At 40.7% G+C, this 20,440-nt stretch overlaps 1 protein-coding gene across 3 annotated transcripts; it reads right to left on the bottom strand.

The window, feature by feature from the left end:
• Positions 1-67: 67 nt before the first annotated feature.
• tp63 (tumor protein p63) lies at positions 68-18,881 on the bottom strand. Of its 3 annotated transcripts, none has more exons than XM_026345637.1 (12): positions 18,715-18,881; positions 13,833-14,090; positions 6,970-7,156; positions 6,770-6,885; positions 6,150-6,259; positions 5,894-6,030; positions 5,582-5,664; positions 5,366-5,490; positions 2,977-3,122; positions 2,587-2,734; positions 1,644-1,737; positions 68-1,545 (listed from the first exon to the last, which is right to left on the bottom strand). In XM_026345637.1, the coding sequence occupies exons 1-12, from the start codon at positions 18,754-18,756 to the stop codon at positions 1,249-1,251; spliced, it is 1,743 nt and encodes a 580-aa protein (XP_026201422.1). In that variant the 5' UTR covers positions 18,757-18,881; the 3' UTR covers positions 68-1,248. The 3 variants fall into 3 exon arrangements, with proteins under 3 accessions (XP_026201422.1, XP_026201424.1, XP_026201425.1); XM_026345639.1 differs by having other exon boundaries at positions 5,906-6,030; XM_026345640.1 differs by lacking the exon at positions 2,587-2,734 and having other exon boundaries at positions 1,407-1,545.
• Between the last annotated feature and the right edge of the window lie 1,559 nt (positions 18,882-20,440).

Raw genomic sequence — 20,440 nt, 5'->3', positions numbered from 1 at the left:
ATAAACATTTGTGCTGTGTTGAGTATTTCAGTGAAGCCACACTCACAATAACTGACACAAAGAATGATTAACATGCGATACAGCAAGTATGGATATTTATTTCAGATTTATATCAAAATACCCTTGATACATTGCAATATATTTACAATACATTGTACAAAAATATGAAAATGAACATGTTTATTGCTTTCTGACAATGCCGAGATGGTGAAAGTTGAACATGGGCTACAGGCCCCTGTGCCACACACACACTGTAGTCGCTAGTTATGTGGGTAATAACTACCAGGCAATATTCACATCAGTATGCTGTGTTCTGTGTTGAAAATTGTGCATTTTCTTTTGGGAGTCTTTCAAAAACAGAACTATACAAATTTATATACATTTATGACCATGTTTTGGCCAGTTATCAAAATGAAATAGCCCTCTACCAAAACATGGTTCATTGATAAAAAAACAATACTTGTACTAAATGTCCACGGCAGGAACCAAGCTTGCTGTCAAAAAGCAAACAACCACTTTTGCACAGTAAAAACACACAAAATCAAAACATCAGTCAGTATAGTAGTAGTAGTAGTAGTAGTAGTAGTACCTGTACTGTAAAACACTGGATCAAGAGCCTTAGGCCTGTATATGGCTACATCAAATGAACGAGCATCTGTCAGATACACATACTTCACAATCTGACACGTAAAGGTGATGCCATGGTTTTAACAGACATTTAAAAAAAGCTAAATATAGAAGTTACAGCAGAAAACATTGCCCTTAAATTGACATAATACTTCTGACAGAAAATGTTGAAATGTATACAATCAATGTTGACCGCCGCCACAAATAAAAACCAGTGTATTTGACTAACTTAAAAGTATTACAAACTAAAATACACTTTTGCTATGGCCCATAGCAGAAATATAAGCCCTAAGAACCCCTCTAATGCAAGTTTGTTTCCAGTCATGCATTAACATGGGAATGAATCATGAACACTTAACAAACCTCAAATCTTGAAATCCTCAGCATTTCTTAAGTGCTCTCAAGAAATTAGAACATAATCAAATGTACCTTTGTGCAACACCATTCATTTCTCCTCAGCAGTAACAAGAACCAGGACAACAATGAAAATAAGTGCATGTCTATGAGAATATGTATGTTGTTCTCAGCAGTATTTGCACTAAGAGCAGGTTTTCAAATGAAATGTTCCAAAGCGGGTGTGAAATGAGAAACGGGAACATTGAGAACAAGGCAGGTGACGTCTTACTCTCCCTCCTCCTTGATGCGCTGCTGTTTGTTGCGGCGAGAATCCAGGTCAAAGGAGAAGTCGGACCACTCGTCGCGTGGTGGAAAGGAGATGGTCTGGCGCAGAGTGAAACGCACGGCATCGATGACGCGTTCGCCTCGGGCCTCTGAGGAGCCTACGCTGACAGTGGAGGCCCCGCTGGTGGTGCGCACTATGTGGGAAGGTGGGGAAAAATCCATGGCCTGTCGGTGCTCCATGATGCCCTTCCAGATGATGTGCTGGAACTCTGCGGGAATCTTCAGCCTGGACAAGTCCTAATGGTCATTACACAGGGGAGCGTTAGTATTCGCAGGGGGAGCCACTCTTCTCTCTAACCCATCAAATGACTCGTGTTGGATAGGCAAGGGCTCACCTCCATGTTATAATTCTCAATCTGGTAGATGTTGGTTAGGCCCTGTGCTGTGAAGTAGTCCAAACAGCCTGCGCAGCCCAGCCGTATGAGGAAGCTGCAGGACAAACAGGCAGAGGAGGTTTTTTTAAATGATCATATCATTTATTAACACTGCACACTGACTCCTAGTATCTGCAGTTAGCCACAACATTTACTGTAGACATTTAAAACCTCTCAATAGTGGATTTATCATTTTAAACTTTACACAAACTTTCAGATTTTACAAAACTTTGAGCAATTAAATACTATTAGAGCTGTTTAGGGTTGCATTACTGTTGAATAATATGAAAACGTCCAATACTTTATACATTCAATATCAAACTATAATATAAAACTAAAATTATTCAAATAAGATCAAACATATTAAAACTTGACTCTTTATTGTGAAATATATTTCCTAGTTTTAGAGTTTATTTGTATTTAGTAAAAGAAATTGCTTTTGTCAACATGTGGTCTAATTTTATTAAGAATAATTTCCCCCGAGTGAACATTTATTTTCAGTGATAGCTGACTTGTCTTCAGTGACTTTTGTCTCTTTTAGAAAGCAAAACAACCCCCGACTGACCAACTAGCTCCTGTTAGCTGTAGCAGCCAAACGGAAGAAACGTAGCGACCTTAACACACTGCTGACGTAACATTATTGCTGCTAATCCAGGCACACAACCCTGTCTAGCTAGTTAGCTGGACAGTAACATTTGTAGCTTTATTAAGCCAAACGACAGGAAGCGTCAGTGTGGCGAGTTGTGTTTGTGTTAATATATATATATATTATTTATTTATTAACAGCAGCAGGTTCTACCTGGTTTGTTGTTAAGCTAAGACATAATGCTGTTATGAAATTAAGGAAACTGACTGATTAAAAATGTAAAAACTGGACGTATGCCTGTTTGGTTTGATAAGGTACCTGGAGATGCTGCTGTCCATGGGGTATGGAGGAGGGGGAGTACAGTGGGAGGAGGGCACCAGCGGAAGCTGTGGCTGCAGTGCGTGTGTGGGGCTCAGTGAACTCATGTCAGCGTTCATGGGGATGTGAGTGCCCATCATAGGAGTCACTGCAAAGACAAAAGGGGCTTCTGTAAGCTTTCTTCTACTGCTCTGAGATTTGGATATTACGCAACGTCAACTTAAACACATGGACGGGGACATGTAAAGGTTACTCTCAGCATGACTTATAATGCATCTTAAGTCCTGCTGGAGAGTCTCACAGCGATCAGCTTTTTGAGGAGACACTCTCTGGTAGTGGGGAATGTACGGCCTGAGATAGACAGGAAGAGGAACAAAGGGCCACACTTACTGTCAGTCAGGCCTCCAGACATGCTGGATGGGGTGAGTGTGTTACGCTGCTGGGGGTTGATGAGCTGGCTGACAGAGGGCAGCTTGTTGACTTTTCCATGAGTTGGGGAGCTGGACCCAAAGGAGGGCTGAGGCGGCATTGAGGTCCTGGGGCAGGAGAGAGGAGGTTAAAGGCCGTTACTATCATTGTCCTACAGACTTCAGCTTTAAAGACACAGGTCTGAGTATTTACTGTAACTAAAGACACAGAATATTACAGACTAAGTAAAAAAAAAATATATATATATTGTAGCCTGATAAATAAAAGTGCAGCCGCCACAGAAATAACAAAATAATCTGTTTTATACAGATGTTCAAATATGTTCCGTACATCACCAGTTTCTTTTTTAAAATACATTTTATTGAAGAACGTTAAAAACCAACACAAACTGTCTGTCCTGCAGTAACTATATAAAACATGTCCAGCATATTATTAAAGCCCACCCCCAGACATTATACATCTCATGAGTCCAGCTCTAGTGACAGAACACTTCCAGCTGAATACGCTCTGTAAGTCAAGTAAGATAGAAAACGTTTAAGCTTGGTTCCTGTCCATTTTCAGCCAGAATCAAAGGTTGGCTGAACATTTTACAAACGGATTCTATGCAACAGTATATTAGAAATATCTTTTTGTGGACAAAAATAACACATGCAAGGAAAAGATCAGCGGAGCCACTAGTTAAGGGTGGATAAACCAAGTCTGTCCAGCATGTAGCAACAGCTCTCAGTAACAGAGGTTTTCAGTGTCACATCCTCAGTGCAGAAGAAGTTAGAGGATCAGTAAAATCAAAGGTGATGAAAAGGAGACAGAGAGGAGGTCCAGGTAACTTGGAGGAGCAGCAGGAGGAGGAGGAGGAGGAGGAGGAATGTGGGGCAGTTTCAGGAGGAGCTGCAGCGCCGCCTCTGCTCTCCTGCAGATTCCAGGAGCTGGCTACCAAGGCGTGTTTTTATCAGACTGCAGGAGGAACCAGAAAGAAGAGAAAGCAGAAATAAGGGCTGATGGAGGAGAGAGGGGAGAGTGACCCCCAGAGAGGCCCGGGGGTTTAGAACTACAGCTTTATAAATGTTACTGGAAAGAACAGCAAAGAAGAGAGATACACACAGAAGGAAGGCGCAGACAGATGCAACTTAACACGTTCTGCATTAATACCAAAGCCCAGAAGGTGGCACTCTGTAAACGCAGATTACAGCACGTCACTGCTGGAATGTGCAGCGATGTTATTTAGGAGTCAGAGGGAAAGGAAAGGCCTGAAACATTCACTGTTGACAGAACCTTTTATTTCAAAGGCTGCGAGGGAAACATTGCAGAAATTACAGAAAAGAGAAAGTGGTGTTAACTGTGGGGACCTCAACAATGTCCAAACACAAAATGCATGCTAAGTAGTCCAATGTGATACTGTGACTTCAGAAAACAGTTAGTAAAATACACTAAAATCTAAATGTCTTCTTACTGGTTTATTATTCATAACATTTACATAACTACCAATACCTTAGTGACTGTCAGGAAGCAACAGGTAAATGAAATAGGTAAAAAAAAACAGCAAATGCCCACAGTGTCTCCCTGTGAGTCTGTCTGCCAGTGTCTTAATGGGAAACTATAACATAAGCAGTAATTATCATCACAGGCCTGTCAAACTATCATTTACACCCATCTCTGCTTTTTCGTAGCTTATAGTGAAATGGGCGTGGATGAGGAAAAGTGTGTGTGAACATGTGCGTTTGAGACAGTTTTAATTATGCTGAAGAGAATAGATGAGGCAGAGGCACGGATTTTTTTGGGTGCTGTTGTGCAAACCTGGCAGAGCAGCCAAAGGCGTTACCACGAACCCTTGGAAGCTCCTCCTTAACAAAGCATAGCCAGGTACATTTGTCACGATTCATCAGCTTTGGCTCATAGCCCATGAGAGAGCACAAGTGAAAAAAAAAAAAACCCCAAAAAAACAAAAAAAAACACAGCTCTACTTGATGCAGGGCCCAACCTGTGAAGTTGTCAGCACCGAGCAAATCCTAGGTAAATTCTCAGCTGCTGGTAAACACTGAATAACAACACTTTTAGAGCAATTACTATCAGCTATTGCTGCTTCAACGCTTCAGTGGCAGAAATAAATCTCATGCAAAACCTTTATCTGTGCAATCCACTTGTACAAAACAATGGGACCCCCCCCTAAAGGGTATGTGTTCAAGCAAAGACGCATTTACTTAGAATATGGCAGAGAATACATTGCTAAATACCAGCCATCCACTCAAATTCACTCAAGTTCCCAAAAGGTGAACCTTTTAATGTAGGTCTGTTTTCATAACGTACCTGAGAACAAAATCAATACTTTATGATAATCTGTACTGGTACTTACTGTTTTTGAAGTAGATTTTGTTGCTGCTGTCTGTATGATTCTATGGTATGTTGAGGAAGAAACTGCATGAGTTCCAGAGACTCTTTGATTTTTACCAAAATCTCATAAATTTCACGGCCTTTGATCTATAAGAAGAAAAGAAAGACAGTGGTCAGTGCTCCGACAAACTCACCACAATGTTTTAAAGCACCCCATTGAAAGCAAAGGGCCACTTACAGGCAAACAAAAAACCTCCTCATCTGTAGATCTTCTCTTCTTGATGGTGGACATCTGTATTCCGTGTGAAACCTGGCGCAAGGCTGAAAACAGAAGAGTAACGAATGAGTACAAGTGGAACATGGGGAACAGGTAACCTAAGCCAGAGCAGGAGGAAGCAAGCGAGGGGGAAACAGGAGGAATGGTTGAGTGGTTGGCAGCATTCGCTGAGCCCAGTGCTAGTGAGTGCAGTGGTTAAGAGTCCTCATCGCTGGCAGCAAGTCAGGTAAGTCCAAAGCCTGTCAGCCCACCACCAGCCCCAGCACTACTTACGGCGTTTCGTACCATCACTGCTCTTTGTGGCGTCTGTTACGTGCTGCTTGCGGATGCTGTCCTCATCTGCCTTCCGGTCTCTGCCTGGGCAGGCGCAGATCCTGGCCTCAAAGCACCGGCGGCCTAATACCTGACCACTGGGGAAAGGAGAGGGACACAGAGCAGGCAAAGCCCCGGTCAAAGACAATCCACCACCTAAATCGAGGCATGACAGAAAACCAACAAGGACAGGGCTAATGATGATGGTGTCTCTTACTCTCTAGTTTCCAGAGTGACAATGATGAGAATTGGGCGTCTGTTCATTCCACCCACGCAGCTCGAGTTGCACATGAAGTTGTATAAAATTGTGGTGAATTCTGTCCCCACCTGAGGAGGCGAAAGACACTGAAGGTGAATGACAAAACTGGGTGACAACGAAGTCAAACAGGTTTAAGAAGTTAAGAAGAAGAATGTAAAATGTTAAATGTTTTTGTGTTCTGATGTTTTAATGGCTGCTCTACATCTGACCAAGGGATAACAGGTAAAAATCTGCCTCTTCCCTAACATCGCACATTTACAGTAATGCTTGATTAATGTGCAATGTCTCAGTAAAACCTGTGTTTACAAGCATTCTTGTCATTACTGATCAGAATTCTCTCCAGCCACATCAAAAGTTTTAAAATTAAACTGCCATGTTTTAGGTTTGTGATACAAGATGAAGCCTAGGAAACGTTACACACAAAGAGAAGTGGACAGGGAATTTGTTTATCTATTTTTTATCCTACAGTCAGACAGTTTCTTTCTTAGATCTACACAAAGCCAGACTTAGGCGGTGGTTGCGAGGAGTCACTGACAGGGCATTCAGCTAGCCTTGCTCCAGGATAATAGACAGCTCACCTGAGGAGGTTCATAAGGAACTAATACGCTCTGTCTTCCAGTGATGGAGTCCTCCACATACTGGGCATGGTTGTTTCCCTCCACACGGATCAGATGGCTTGGAGGGGCTATCTGACCTGGAAGCAACAAGAGTTGTGTGATTGACGTCAACAGCAAAAAAACTGAAACATGAGTGGGAATGTGCATGAACCATAACTGACCATCGTTGAACTCGCGACTGAGCTCATGGTTCGGGCAGCGTTTCACCACTTCGGTCACATGTTCTGCTTTCTTGTAAACAGGCATGGCCCTGATAACGGCACCCTGTGGTGGAGTGGTCAGGACTTTGATCTGAATGGGACACGTCTTGGCAATTTGGCAATATAACTTCTTCAGTTCTGTTGAGTACTAGAGAAGAATAAAGAAGACAAAACACAAAACGTTACATGAATCACTTTATGTACAGACAAATCGATTTAAGTACATTAGGTATAAATATATATTTTAAAGTGAATAAGAAAAATGTTCTGAGGCTTTAAAACTAATTTTGCCTAGTTCTAAAAGCACAGATCAATCTGTGTAACACCTGTTGCCTGGACTATGCACTTCTGGTTTCCCCTGAAGAAAAATGGGTTAAAGACAAGACTGTGATTATGACCTACATAAATAAACACACACACACACACACACAAGTTCTGGTGCTAGTGTGTGTTGGGAAACCTCAAAAGATGTCTCATGGAGAGCCTCTGGGACTTCCGAGGAGTGCCATAAAATGGACCCCTCCAGCAGCAATTAAACTGGGCCTGGCTTTCATCTTCAAGGGAGGAGTACTCTGCTAAAGCGTCTATTGGCCACTCATCATACAGAACAAGGCTTCTGAAGAGGCTGGCAACCAAACGCTGCACAAGGTTGAGTGCAGCTTTCCTTGTGGGGTTGGAAGAAAATGACTCCGTTTGAGTACAGGAGTGAAGGACTCATCACAGCAGTCACAAGATCCATCTGGAGCCAGATTGTGATGGTTGCTCACACACACACACACACACACACACACACACACACACACAGGCTAACATTCAAGTCTGTAAGCCAGGAGTGATGAATAATGGATGTACCTTGATCCCTGGCACTGTTAGAATTGATAACCAGTAAGCCATCAGAAACACTGAATTGTTACTAATAGGCATAACCCAACTGTGTAAACAAACCATTCAAATCACTGCTGTGTAAGCAGAGCTTTAAATCCTCTATGTGCAGTAGACATTGAGTGGGGGTGGAGGGGAAATTTTTTCCTGTCAGATTCGTTTCTGAGTGAAGAAAAGTGAACATTGTGAAAACCGCTTGGGGCTGTGTTCGAGAACAATGAAACATAAAATTCCACGTTTATTAAGCTTGGTTCCAAAGAAAAGGCGCTCATCCCAGTACCTGTCTGTGCTGACTTCAAATATTACTCAAGTTTGGCACGGACATTTTCTACTCTGCTCCCCAGGCACAACCTTTCCTTTCATCAGGACAAACCCAAAACACAACCTTCTCATCTCTCCTATATTCTTGATGGCAAATTACACACTGTGCATTTCAGCCAGAGATGGATCCTCTAATACCAATGGGTTAATAATATCCCAAATTCTCAGCTATGCTCCTTTTCTCAAGTGACCTCATTATAAAACGTACATCCACAGGATGAACTAACACTACATGGTGCTACTAATGTGCACTGCTGGAAAGTTAAGACATTAAATGTTGAAGCAAATAGTAATGAAAATTAAAATTAAAACAGTATTATGTGTTTTAATTTGCCATTTGTGCATAAACACAAGTTGTTAACTTGATGTATGACTGATGAGCACAGTTCAAGCCCTGGGACATGTATGTCAACACGGAAACGGAGCTGATTCTTCCTTAAAATCAAAGCAGCTTTCCCAAAAGGTCTTCTTTAAAAAAAAGCCTAAGATGAATAGTTGTAGTTTCTAACCTGATACTCCCCGTACGCCTCTGTCAATCAGCTAAATGAGGTGGAGAAGCCAAGCAGATAGGGACGGGGGAAAGAGCAGAAGAGAAAGAGAGAGCAGAAGATTATGAGGGATGGAGAAAGAGAGCAATGCTGTGTAAAGGGTCAGTGCATAGTGTTTTGAATAATTACATTGTGCTGGTGTTGTGTAGCTGAAGGCGAAAACAGCACAACTCCAAGATCTAATCAGAGATGTTAGAGGCAGAAAAGACGTTTGTTTAGATCCTATCCCACTGTCTCAAACTTGCGCACACACACACCAGCGAACCATCCCAGCCCTGAAGCTACAAACTTTGAGCACACAACTATTTGCTGCTGGTGCCGTGTTTGCTCAGCAGTGAGAGCAGGAGCTGCTGCTGAATGCTGAAAGAAGCACCCGACTAAAGCTAACACTGTTCAGGGTGGAGTGCAGCCAGTTGACTGATGGGATTCAGTGGCTCACACAGGGTGCGGTGCTCAGGTGTTAACATGTAATTATGAGCCTTTCATTGGTCACAAAGTGAATTACACAGCCAAGAAACACACCGGTTCACAATACAGGGCTTCTTATTCACAACCATTTGTGCCATTTGTGTTTTTAGAGAAGGAAACTTTTTTAAGTGTTTGTAAGAACAACACATGACACATTTGTTCAACTGCACATGTGGCAGCGAGGCAGAAAAAAAATAAAGAATGACATGTGGTGTAGTTCATATTTACGAACTGCCCACTCTGACTGCTGGACAAACGAAATAAAGAGTGTGGTTAGTTCAGTAAGCTTGTGTAATAATGAAACAATGTTCTTAAAATAATCTAGCTGCATGCAACATACAATTTGTTCTGATGCTTGTGCAGTGCTGCATATGTGCAATTACTTTCTAACACATGCTGCACTTCGACACACAAACACACACTTCCCGTGCAGCACAGGTTAGGGCAGGCCCACAGCTGTAGCATTCTTTTCTCCCTGACAGCCGCTGCGGGCGCATGCAAAAGTCAAGTCCTGACAAACATCAGGCCTTAAACAAGCACCGTTTGGCGCCTCTGGTCTTGTCTTCTTCATACCTGACATGTCATGTCATGCCTAGAGCTTCTCCCAAATCTGTTTAATTCCACAATAATGCAAAGATTTTTTTCTCTCCTGTTTTCTTTGAAACAGAAGCAAAACACCTGCTTTTCAGAAGACATTTTTTGTGGTAAAATAAAATTTTACATATAACTCTGTCTCTAAAAAACAGTCATCAGTTCCCATCTTGACCACCCAGTCTCAGTGATGACATCTGTCCCAAGGCAAACCTGTAAACTGACATGTGGCATCATGTTTATGTAGCCACTGCTGAAAGACTCAAATATGTATCTGTCACTCTTGGGGTTAGCCAATTGAATGCTTATCTTCACCATTGCTCTGAGTAACTGTTAAATACAACTGAGTTCACTGCATTCAAAACTGAAAATAAAAGCCAACAAGTGGGACAGTATGAAAAATAAAATCTACATAATAACCCTGTTTGGTCTACTTGTGCTTCAAGGAAGTATAAAAGCTGCAAACATGTTTGTGTTATTCTAAAGTTTAGTCATCACACAACAATGATTTCTGTGATGAGAGCTCTAATGAACTCAGTAAGGATTTGGTTAGTTCTGATCCGAGGAATGCTTTTCTTCCCATGATGACAGACTAGTATCGCTTTTGTATTTATATAACTACAGCACAATCTTATTTTCTGTTGAGGTAAATCACTGCTGCAGGTATCTGTATAAGGATGGTTGTTAGGGGTAAAGAAAGAATCTTGTAATCTAAACTGTAAGAGAATGGGCTTTTCCACAACGATTATGGAGAAATCCCATAGCCCATATCATAAAAACCTTTTCAACTCTGCTTTTAAAAAAAATCCCCCTCTACCTTTTCCCATCTGTAGCTTTTAGGGCTTGTCTCCCTGTGATGGGCGAGTCATGACAAGCTTCTTGACACAAACAAGTCTCAGCCCCATCTCGTGAGGCGTGGGACGGGCCCGCAGATGTTCCAGGGACAAGTTGTGTCTTGCTGCCTTTCGCTGGAACACTCTTCTCTTTGAGCATAGAAGGGCTCTCCTCCTCCTCTGGCGCAATGTGAGAAGCAACCATCAAGCTTAACTCTCTCAAAAAGAGCCCACTCCAAGAGCACAGGGTTCAGAAAAGAGGCACGCAGTATTTACACAAGTATTATCTGCAGGTCCTCAATCCATTACTGTAATCCCCTGAGCTCTACAGCGTCCCACTGATAGCCCAAACCATGACATTACTCTCCTTTGACTACTATATGTGGTGGCAGTTAATGCACACTGCAAACACAACCAATCTTCAGCCTCAATACTTGCATCAGTCACCAACAATGGTTGCCTCATTGGCAACACTCCATTAATTTAGTAAAGCAAAGAAGATGAACCTGTAACCTGTGTATTCTTTGGACCTGGTGATTTTCTTTAACTATGGAACACCATGGAGACTGCAGGAGTGCCAACAAGGAAGCTGTGTGGGAGCAGTTCTGGGAAATGTTGACGTGTTGCATCTGTGTGTGCGTGTCTGTGTGTGTCACAGTCACTCTAGACAGGAAGAGGTTAAGGTGTGGGTTAGGGATTAGGTGTGTCTCCATAAGAACAGTCATCAAACAGCACAGTACACAGTCCACTAAGTCCTGTGGAAGATCCCACAGGTCTTCAAAAGGGGGCATTAACAGATCTATGCACAGAGCAAAGTTGTGACACCTTCAGTGGCTCTCTGCCATTAGTCCATCAGTCCAGCAGAGGAGTTATTGGGTTGAAATTATGGAAGCTTTGCAAAAGATCTCCTCAGATCAAGCGAGGGAGCCTCTTTCAAGATAGGAACCAACAGTGTAATCACTGTTCTTTAGAATAGCTGCTTTAGACCACAGGGAAACTGAATCTCTCTATGAGTCATTATGTAAAATTATCAGCATAACAAAATAATGTTCAGTGACGGAGAGTTCTGCCAGCATTTTGCTGTAACGTAACCATTCAATGAGAAAACAACTTAGAGGAGTATTAAAACAGTACCGAATAAAGTGTTATTGTTCTTAGATTAGTGACATTTCGTACGAGGAAACATAGAACCCATTAAACAAATAGTCTGAGTGTGACAGAACATTTCTGTAGCTCATTTATCAAAACCACAGACTAACTTAAATAAATCTGTTTCAGTAAATGTGTCTATTTTTCAGACATTTTCTTAATTTAACATACATTTCATAATCCTTCCAGAAGACGGAACTCAGTGAATAGTCTGATTTAGGCTATTTATTTCCCCAGAGTATACTGGGATAATAAAAATGAATTCAGTTTGATGGCTCTTGTATTGCTAACCTTTGCATAAAAAAGTATTTAGTAATGTTTTTTCATGTATATGCTGTGGTTTAAATCAAACACCAGAAAAAGACACAGTACAGCAAAAATACAATCCACTTTTTTTCCAAACCAATCAGACTAGTCTTGCATCATGTGTTATGACTGTGGGATACACAGTCTGGCAAAATACACAATACATATGTCTATGATGGGGATGTGTCCTAAACCAGTGTGGCTCACATTCTGGGGCGTGCCTCTCACAAACCACACTCTTAACCTCCTCACAGTTGCACATCAGACAAACACTTTTGTTTTTGGACTGTGAAAATGAGAGGGATGAGGCAGTGTGGGAAATGGGTAAATGTCACAATCCCACACTCGGCGTGGCCAAGGAATAAGGTGAGATTGCCCAGCACTCCCTGAGTTTAGTCTGTTTACTTGAAGGCACAGTGCATTTAATTCACTGCATTAAGCACAGCAGGTTTTTCAACAGTCCCCTTTGGACACATTTGGCACTGATGACTTGTATTACCTGTTATATATCAAACTTACACCTATCATAGACCATCTTTAATGACCATTTCCATTTAAGGTGTTTCATCCAAAGTTGACAATCCTAGATTTGGTGCATTATGTAATCAAGATGCTATGTAATTTTGATACGGTTGTTCTAATTTGGTCAGTAACCCTGCCCCGTCACCTGTAACACCCCATCCTCTCTATCTGCCATATCACTGTTCAATCAAAACTGTCCAAAACACGAGCTTAAAAAAAAGCTCAAGAAACAAACAAACAAACAAACAAACAAAACTAATCAAAATGCAAACGGGGACAAAAACCCCTGACACCTATGTTGTCCGCTAGGGTGCATTAATACACTGAACTGCACTGTTACAGTGTCTGCACAGAGCAGTACAGATTAGACACATAAACAACCAAACAGGTGGGGCTCTAATTCAACAGCTGTCCCCAGCTCTGTCATGCATAATGACAGAGCAGGAGGAGCTGGTTGTGTAGGTTTACTGAGCATCACATGGTGACATCTAGCTGCACAGGGCATCACCACACCTGGGCCAACTGTAAAGTCTGTGTACCTATGTCATCAACAAACTACTAGTGCACTTTGCGAGCCATATGAAGGTATCTGTGGAATTAAGATGGACTTGATTTTCATTTTAAACCACCTATCCATGTTATTTAATTTTTAATTTTCTTCTTTCAGCAAGTCAAGTTTCCTCATCCAAGAGTCTGAGACTTGCCTGGGGTTTAGTCATGATTTGAAGTTATACATCTCAAGTGACATTCTTCCCTGCCAGATGTAGTTGTGCAACGCAGTACCTTCAAATGATGTGCACCTAAATCTGCCTAGAGCACTGATAGTCAGATAAGAAGTTCATGTGTAAAAGTATCTCTTTAACCTCTACCCTGACAAATAACCTGTTTTGATGACAGTTATGTGTCTCTATGGGTCTGTATAAAAAAAGACATTTTTCTTTTCTTTTCTTTTTTTTTACTGTAGAGCACTGGTGGATGGCACTTATTATTCATATTTCAAACTTCCAATTTACCATGGTAAAAAAAAAATGTAATCTATACAAAAAAAAAAATCTCAAAATACTTAAAGTGTTTCTGTAATGCTGGAGTACATCTCTACACGCCATGCATTCATTTTTTGCCATTACTGTCTGACCGAGAGCTGCAAATGAAAACACTTCATGCACTCTGCACAAACTTTGGCACAAGCCAAAATGTGTCTTACCGTCCAGGTGGCAGACTTTGCTGTGCTAGACTGCTGGAAAGACACATCAAAGGTGTGGGGCCCAGCATAATCTGTGTTGGATGGGATGGCTGGTGAGGGAGAAAGGGCATCAAAAGTGGAGCTGGGCTGGGTGTAGGGTGATGGTGCTGTCACATTGTTCTGTGCATGGTCATTGTTGTAGGGGCTAGTAGAAGTTGAGCCGCCATTCTGGATGTTTTGATCCATGCTGTTCAGGAGCCCCAGGTTTGTATACTGTGACTGGAGACAAAAATGGAGGGAAAGGGGACAAGAGAGGAAAAAATAATGTCGTCAGCCATTACAAGAATCTTTCAAGATGATTAAATCAGACAAGCAGTTACATTAGGAAACAGAGGGACTGTCATCTGTTAGATACTAAATAAACATTGAGAATTTGACAAAATATTGCAAGGCTTGTCTTTTAGTTTTAAAATATACAAAGATACTAAAGGAAATTATTACACAACACCATGTTATTTCAGGTCAATTGATGAACGAAAACCAAAACCAAAAACACCCATTTAAGTTAAAGTTAAGTTAAAAAATGTATTTATTCATGATTATAATTAAGTTCTCAACAAAAGAAAATAAAAGAAGAAGAATAAAAAGATTAATGCTCAAAAAACGAGAGATACTCAGCTCTTTTGTTAAAAACAAAAAAGAAACAAAGATTAATAAAAATTCATAATATTAAATTATGAAAATAATTCATTAATTGCTTACAGTCTATCTCCTTGTTGCAACTTCTTAACACTGTCCTCATCTATGTTTGACTACAAACTAAACTGCCTCACTTTCCCATTTCCACAATCAAAACTATTCAGATGGAATTAAACATAATGGAGAATACACCTGGGTTGTAGCCAGTCCCTTCCTGCTAGCTCTGCTTGCCATTCACCCCATTCCTTTCCATTTATAAATGGCACATTCCTGGACGAGGCGCAATAGCTCTCACACTTTAGACAGCCATTAATCTCTCCAGGGTCTCTTGTTTATTTCAAGCACGGCTGACCACAGCTGTCCAGCTCACACCCATTAGACTGCCAGGTGTTAGTGGTGTGCCAGATGACCAGCAAAACACTAGGTAGGATCTCTATTAATCAAGGTAGTGACTAATGAAGCAATGTTGCTGCTTTATTACATATACGTAGACACACACACACACACACACACACACACACACACACAAATATACACAAACACCCAGGCAGACAGACACACCTGAGAGAGGTCATTCAAGTCAACCTCAGCATACTTGTGTAACAGTGCCACAGGGTAGCTAGATGTTTGGATGAGGGTCACTGTTTGTGCAGTGCAAGGCTGCTTAACCCCTAGAAACAATGACACCAGGGCTAATAAGAGCTTGTCTGCAGAACAATTAAGCAGGGTATGCAGGTGTTAGGAGACAAGTGTTTTGTGAAGGGAGCACACACGCATATAGACACATACTCTCAGAGAAAAAGCAAACTCCACTCTGGTGGAGACCCTATAGCCTTTAGCAGAGAGAGACTTCCTCAAACACAGACTCCCTTACTAAAACTCAGTGGGTTGAAGACTGGCCCTTTGCATTTGATCCCAGAGAGGAGAAACTGATAACAAGGTTATCACTTAAGTCAATTCTTTATTTTTATTAACTATTTATTTCTTTATTTTAGCTCACATGAGTAAAAACAAGTAAATATTTCCTGCTTTGCATGGGAACTGACAGTACAACACAATTTCCTGTTTGCACAGTGTTTTCCCGTATGTGAGGGGCCCGCAATCATAATATCACAGCGATTCTTTTGAACTGTGGCGCAATTCACTGCAGTTGCACTGAGGCGCTCAGCCATTCAGAGATGACACAGCCTCCCTCAGTACCTGATGCTGGCAGCTGCAAAGGTGGATGTGACAGGCACCAATTATCAATGTCAAATTATTATTCTAAAGAAAAGGTCCATGCTGGCCACAGACCAAACATAGATAAAAGGGAAATGAAGCAGAATACTTGACATAGAATACTTACCATTAAATATGGGGCCCTGGATAATGCTTCTTATGGTCTAAATGAATATAGGGATCAAAGATGAGGAATGAGGATAAAGCCATAATTGAACAGATAACTAGGCCCAGCAGAGCGTCACCTAAACTCATCATGTTTTAATGTTTAATTGACTGGAAGTGGGATGTCAGCTTTTTAAAAAGACTGTGAGGGAGTTTCAGAACTTCTTTGAGTTTCCTTTAATCAGATCTTATTCCACTATAATACAGAAACCATAACCACTTTAGCTGCTCTTAAAAATTCCTTCTGTTTATAGCTGACGCTGTGTTTAGGTCTTTGGGATGTCAGGCTGCTAAGCAGGAACACGGTAAATCAGCAGCCTTGACATCTTCAACAGCCATTAATAAAGTGTTTAAAAGGTTGTGCAGTGTGTTTGAGGCCTTCAAGCTCATTTCTTTGAGATAAATGCTGGGTAAGCATTTCAGGCCAACAGGAAAAGGAGACTGTTGACCTTCAGGGTGATGGCCTGTTGATTACAATGTAGGAATCTGAACTATCCAGAACACATATCAGAGATATTTTAAATACACATGGCAGCACTAATTTAAAAGTTACAGCTAGTGCCAACACAGTGGTATTTGGTATGGCATACTAACACATTAAAATTATTCCTGTTCTTGTATTTATTACTAGGCCAATAACTAAGTAAATTCATAGAAATCTTGCAAAGTATTGTATTTGTAACTTTTAGAAATATTATTTGAGAGTATTTGACTACAGGTAAACCTTACTCACTACAGATAAAGGATTTGTACAATCCTGTTAAAAATATGAATGTGTGTAGGATATCTGTCAGTTCTGACTCTGGATTGATGACTGATTAATTTGTTATTCCCAATGTTGTAGGGCAGCAGAGATTCTGTGATTTTGGCAAACACTGTGCAAGCAGTGCATATAACAGGAAAATACATGACAGTAGTTCCCCAGAGGACCATTCATGGTGGACTGTGCCATAAACTGCTAATCTGCCTATTGTTGTAAGTTTTTAATAGATAAAACACGATCATTTATTTATTAACTCAAACTAAAAGTCTCCCTTTGCATGTACGTGGTCACAAAACCTAAGAACTGATAAAACCAGAGATTGGACGACCAGTAGATGACAGGAACCACCGCAGACCTGGCCTGAGGCTGAATAGCTCCCATTCCATGCTCTCTAGTGACCTACTCCATGTACCCTGGACAAACACATAAGAGCATCTAGGGAACTGTGATGAGTGACCACGGGGGAGGTAAGAATTAAAGGATCAACAGGGGTTGGGGGTTGAGGTGGGGCTGGGTGGGGGTCTATCTACACCTTTTACCTGCTGGGGTGGGCAGAGCTGGTGATTGTATCTACATCAACACACCATTAAAGCAATTACGACCCTGAACTAAACAGCAGCGCCTGGCCAGCCAAATTCTAATGGCTGCAGCGGCTCCCAGGAGACTGGGGACGGAGCAACCTGATACCTCACACACAGGAGGGATTGAGCTGGACACCACTTAAAGACCCCCTGCTCAACAACTTAAAAGACAGTGACCTGACACACCTGCTATCTGCAACCTGCAATCTGAGAATCAGTCACCGCTCACTTGCATGGCATTACGTTTTTGTTCAGGATTTGGATGGTAAAAACACAGAAGCACACAACAGTTCACTGAAACTGAAAGAACCACTAAAAAGGGATCCAGAGCATCAAACTGACAGACAATTTTCATAAAAAAGCACATATTTTGTATCAAATTGACGAAAAATGACAGGTTTAGTTATTGACCAAACAATTCTGTTCTCAAATACAGACTAAAAGAGCAGATTTTTTTTTACATGCAATAAAGATTTAGATAAATTTAACTGATGCAAAAATATAAAAAATTCAAGGATGGTAGTATAGTAATAATAATAATGTAATTTAGTGGAAATAAAAATAAAACAAAAATAACTGCACTACATAATCTTTTATCTTTTTCATATTTAATTAACTTTAAAACATCCTTTAAGTGTTTACCATCAGGCTCTGCAAACACAGATTCATCAATCATCATATTTGCACTTTCAAAATGACAAATGGGAACTGAGATTTTTTTTCCGAACCAAATATTTAAAGTTTAGACTGACAAATTTTTTGTCTGTGAAAGGCCAGGTGAACATTTAATGCAAACTGTGAAAAGACAAAACAATCCACTAATCCCATTATCATTCTATATAAATTTAAATACGATTATCATAGTATCATGTTTTTTAATAATGTAAATACGCTACAAAATTATAGTTTTATGTTTCATACTTTATATTTAATGAAATACTTTTCCCGAGCCTTTCCATGACTGGCTGCTCATGGAGAAAATAAATCTCTTAGAAATAGACAAAATCACTGTCCGACCAGAGAGCAGCCATTTCATAAGAGAATATTCAGGTGTTTACATTCCCCATTTGTCTGCAATATGCACACAGATGTGCACTTAAACACACACACACACACACACACACACACACACACACACACACACACAGTGTCAACTGTAAAATAATTTTCCTGCTTTTTTATTGTAATTGGTACTTCATTAAAACAGGCTTTTGTCTTTACACTTTATAGTGTTTCTTTAATTTATACTTAATCGGCATTCCTGGGTTACCACTCTAATCGAACCTCTATCTAAACAATATATTACACAAGTATACAATTGTGGATTTTGGTATATAGACATAAAACTGATCACTCAGAGAACAGGGTATTTAAGTCCTTCGAGATAAACCATTCAGGCCAAGGAGTTCTGGGGAACCAACTAAAGGAATGGGAACTATGGCTGATGCCCTTTTACCAGCTTCTCCCTTCGTCTTACCTCGTTGTAAGACGTTGTGGTCCCCGTCTCCAAGTACAACATGTTGGCGCTGAGATTGAGCAGAGCTGCTGCTGTTTGCTCCACTGGCTCCAGGATTCCACAAATCTCTTTTCCTCACTCTAAAGGAGTGATGTGGACTACAGATGCAAAGTGGACAAGAAGAAGCATCTATAGGAATCTATGGGAAGGTCATATATACCTGGAAGAGAGGGGAGGGGCCTAAAGACCTACCTGTCCACACCCATCTTAAGGAGAATCACTGTCTCCTTACACTTCCTTTGAAACTCTGCAGTGCTCCTGAAAGCTAAAAGCACTGCAAATTAATTTATCGATGTATGTTGTTGCTTACTATATTTTTGATGTTCAAAATTTAAAAACGCTTTCATCGCATACTTGCATTTTTTTGTATTTTCCTTACCCTTGCTAATTAAAATATACCAGTGCAGAGTAAGCACAAGATTTTATGTAGAAAATACAGAAAAAAAAGAAGAAGAAAAGAAATCTCGAAAATCTTTTTGGCACTACCCTATCCTATGTAATTTCAACATGATGTCATTTAAATTAAGCCATTCAAATGACAATTATTGCACCCACACGGTTGGGTAATGTCAATATTATTTTCAAATGGACAGATTCCATTAATGTAGAAGAAAATAGGATAGATTAGAATAATATGATAAATAACTACAGAGAAAATCTCTGCAGAGGCGAGAGCTGCAGACTGGGGCTGTGAGCGAATCTTCTACACCAACAGTAAGTAGCTAGTTTCCATACGAATGGCTCCTCTCATCCCTTAAGCAATCTTGAGGCAGAACCCCCCCCCCCAAAATACAATGTGACTCCTGTAGATTGCTTGTATCTATCAGAGATGACTGATCTGATCTGTTTTGGAAACACGCATTGTGTCTGTGATACTGCAATGGTGCTGTGACTGACCAGACCAAACTCTTGTAACTGTAACAGCCCCAATACAACTGCCCTCATAAAGAATTTTGGCTTGGTTTAATTCTCTATATTCCAGCTAGCAGACTAAAATAGCTACAGTTCTACAGTAGATTTATGTGGAAGAGCCTTCTTTTACAATGGCTCAGGGTGACTTGAAAAGTTTACTTTCTACTAAAACCTTAAGTTGATATATTATCAGTTAGAGAAATATCCATGAGAAATCTGGTGTGGAGTGGAGGAATGCTGCAGATGTTAACATGAGTGGACAATGATAGCTTTAGTGGCAGATAACAAGTGATGAGACTTGGCAAGATGGTACACATAATTTCTATTACTACAGAGCCAGATGGCTAAATCTCTTGCCCCGTGGTCAGAGTGGTTTGAAAGTCGTCTGAAAACCAAAGCACACCTATGACCTGAAGACGGTGTCTCCAATCACCAGCCACACCCTGCTGAGGCCCAGAGGCTATGGACCTACAGGTCAGCCTGTCACAAAAGGCAAATCAACACTTTAAAGAGCCTAATTCAGTAGCCTCCCAATGTACCAAGCTTGAGTGCAGACCTAACCAAACCTTTTGAGCATGATAATTAGTTTAGCTAAACAAACTTCTAATTACATTAAAACAACATTGGCACCTGACAAGAACTTAGAGTACTCAGCATAAAGACAATGCTATAGTCAAACATATGTTACTATGCTGCAATAAACTTCAGTGGGTCTATAAATCAATACTAATGTTGATGTTCAATGTTCAAATGATGATGTTAACTGTTTTCCCAA

The sequence above is a fragment of the Anabas testudineus genome, chromosome 4 (assembly GCF_900324465.2).
Source record: "Anabas testudineus chromosome 4, fAnaTes1.2, whole genome shotgun sequence".
Classification (NCBI taxonomy): Eukaryota; Metazoa; Chordata; class Actinopteri; order Anabantiformes; family Anabantidae; genus Anabas; species Anabas testudineus.
The sequence above is the reverse complement of the archived record's forward strand: the minus strand, read 5'-3'. Positions and strand labels throughout refer to the sequence as shown.

Bases quoted from the DNA above. Each gene is read 5' to 3' on its own strand.
- tp63 (XM_026345637.1), bottom strand. From the start codon at position 18,756: ATGTTGTACTTGGAGACGGGGACCACAACGTCTTACAACGAG. The intron at 5,665-5,893 runs GTAAGTAGTGCT...TTCTGTTTTCAG, and splicing joins CAGTGATGGTACGAAACGCC to CCTTGCGCCAGGTTTCACAC. The intron at 1,546-1,643 runs GTGAGCCCTTGC...AATGACCATTAG, and splicing joins TTGAGAATTATAACATGGAG to GACTTGTCCAGGCTGAAGAT.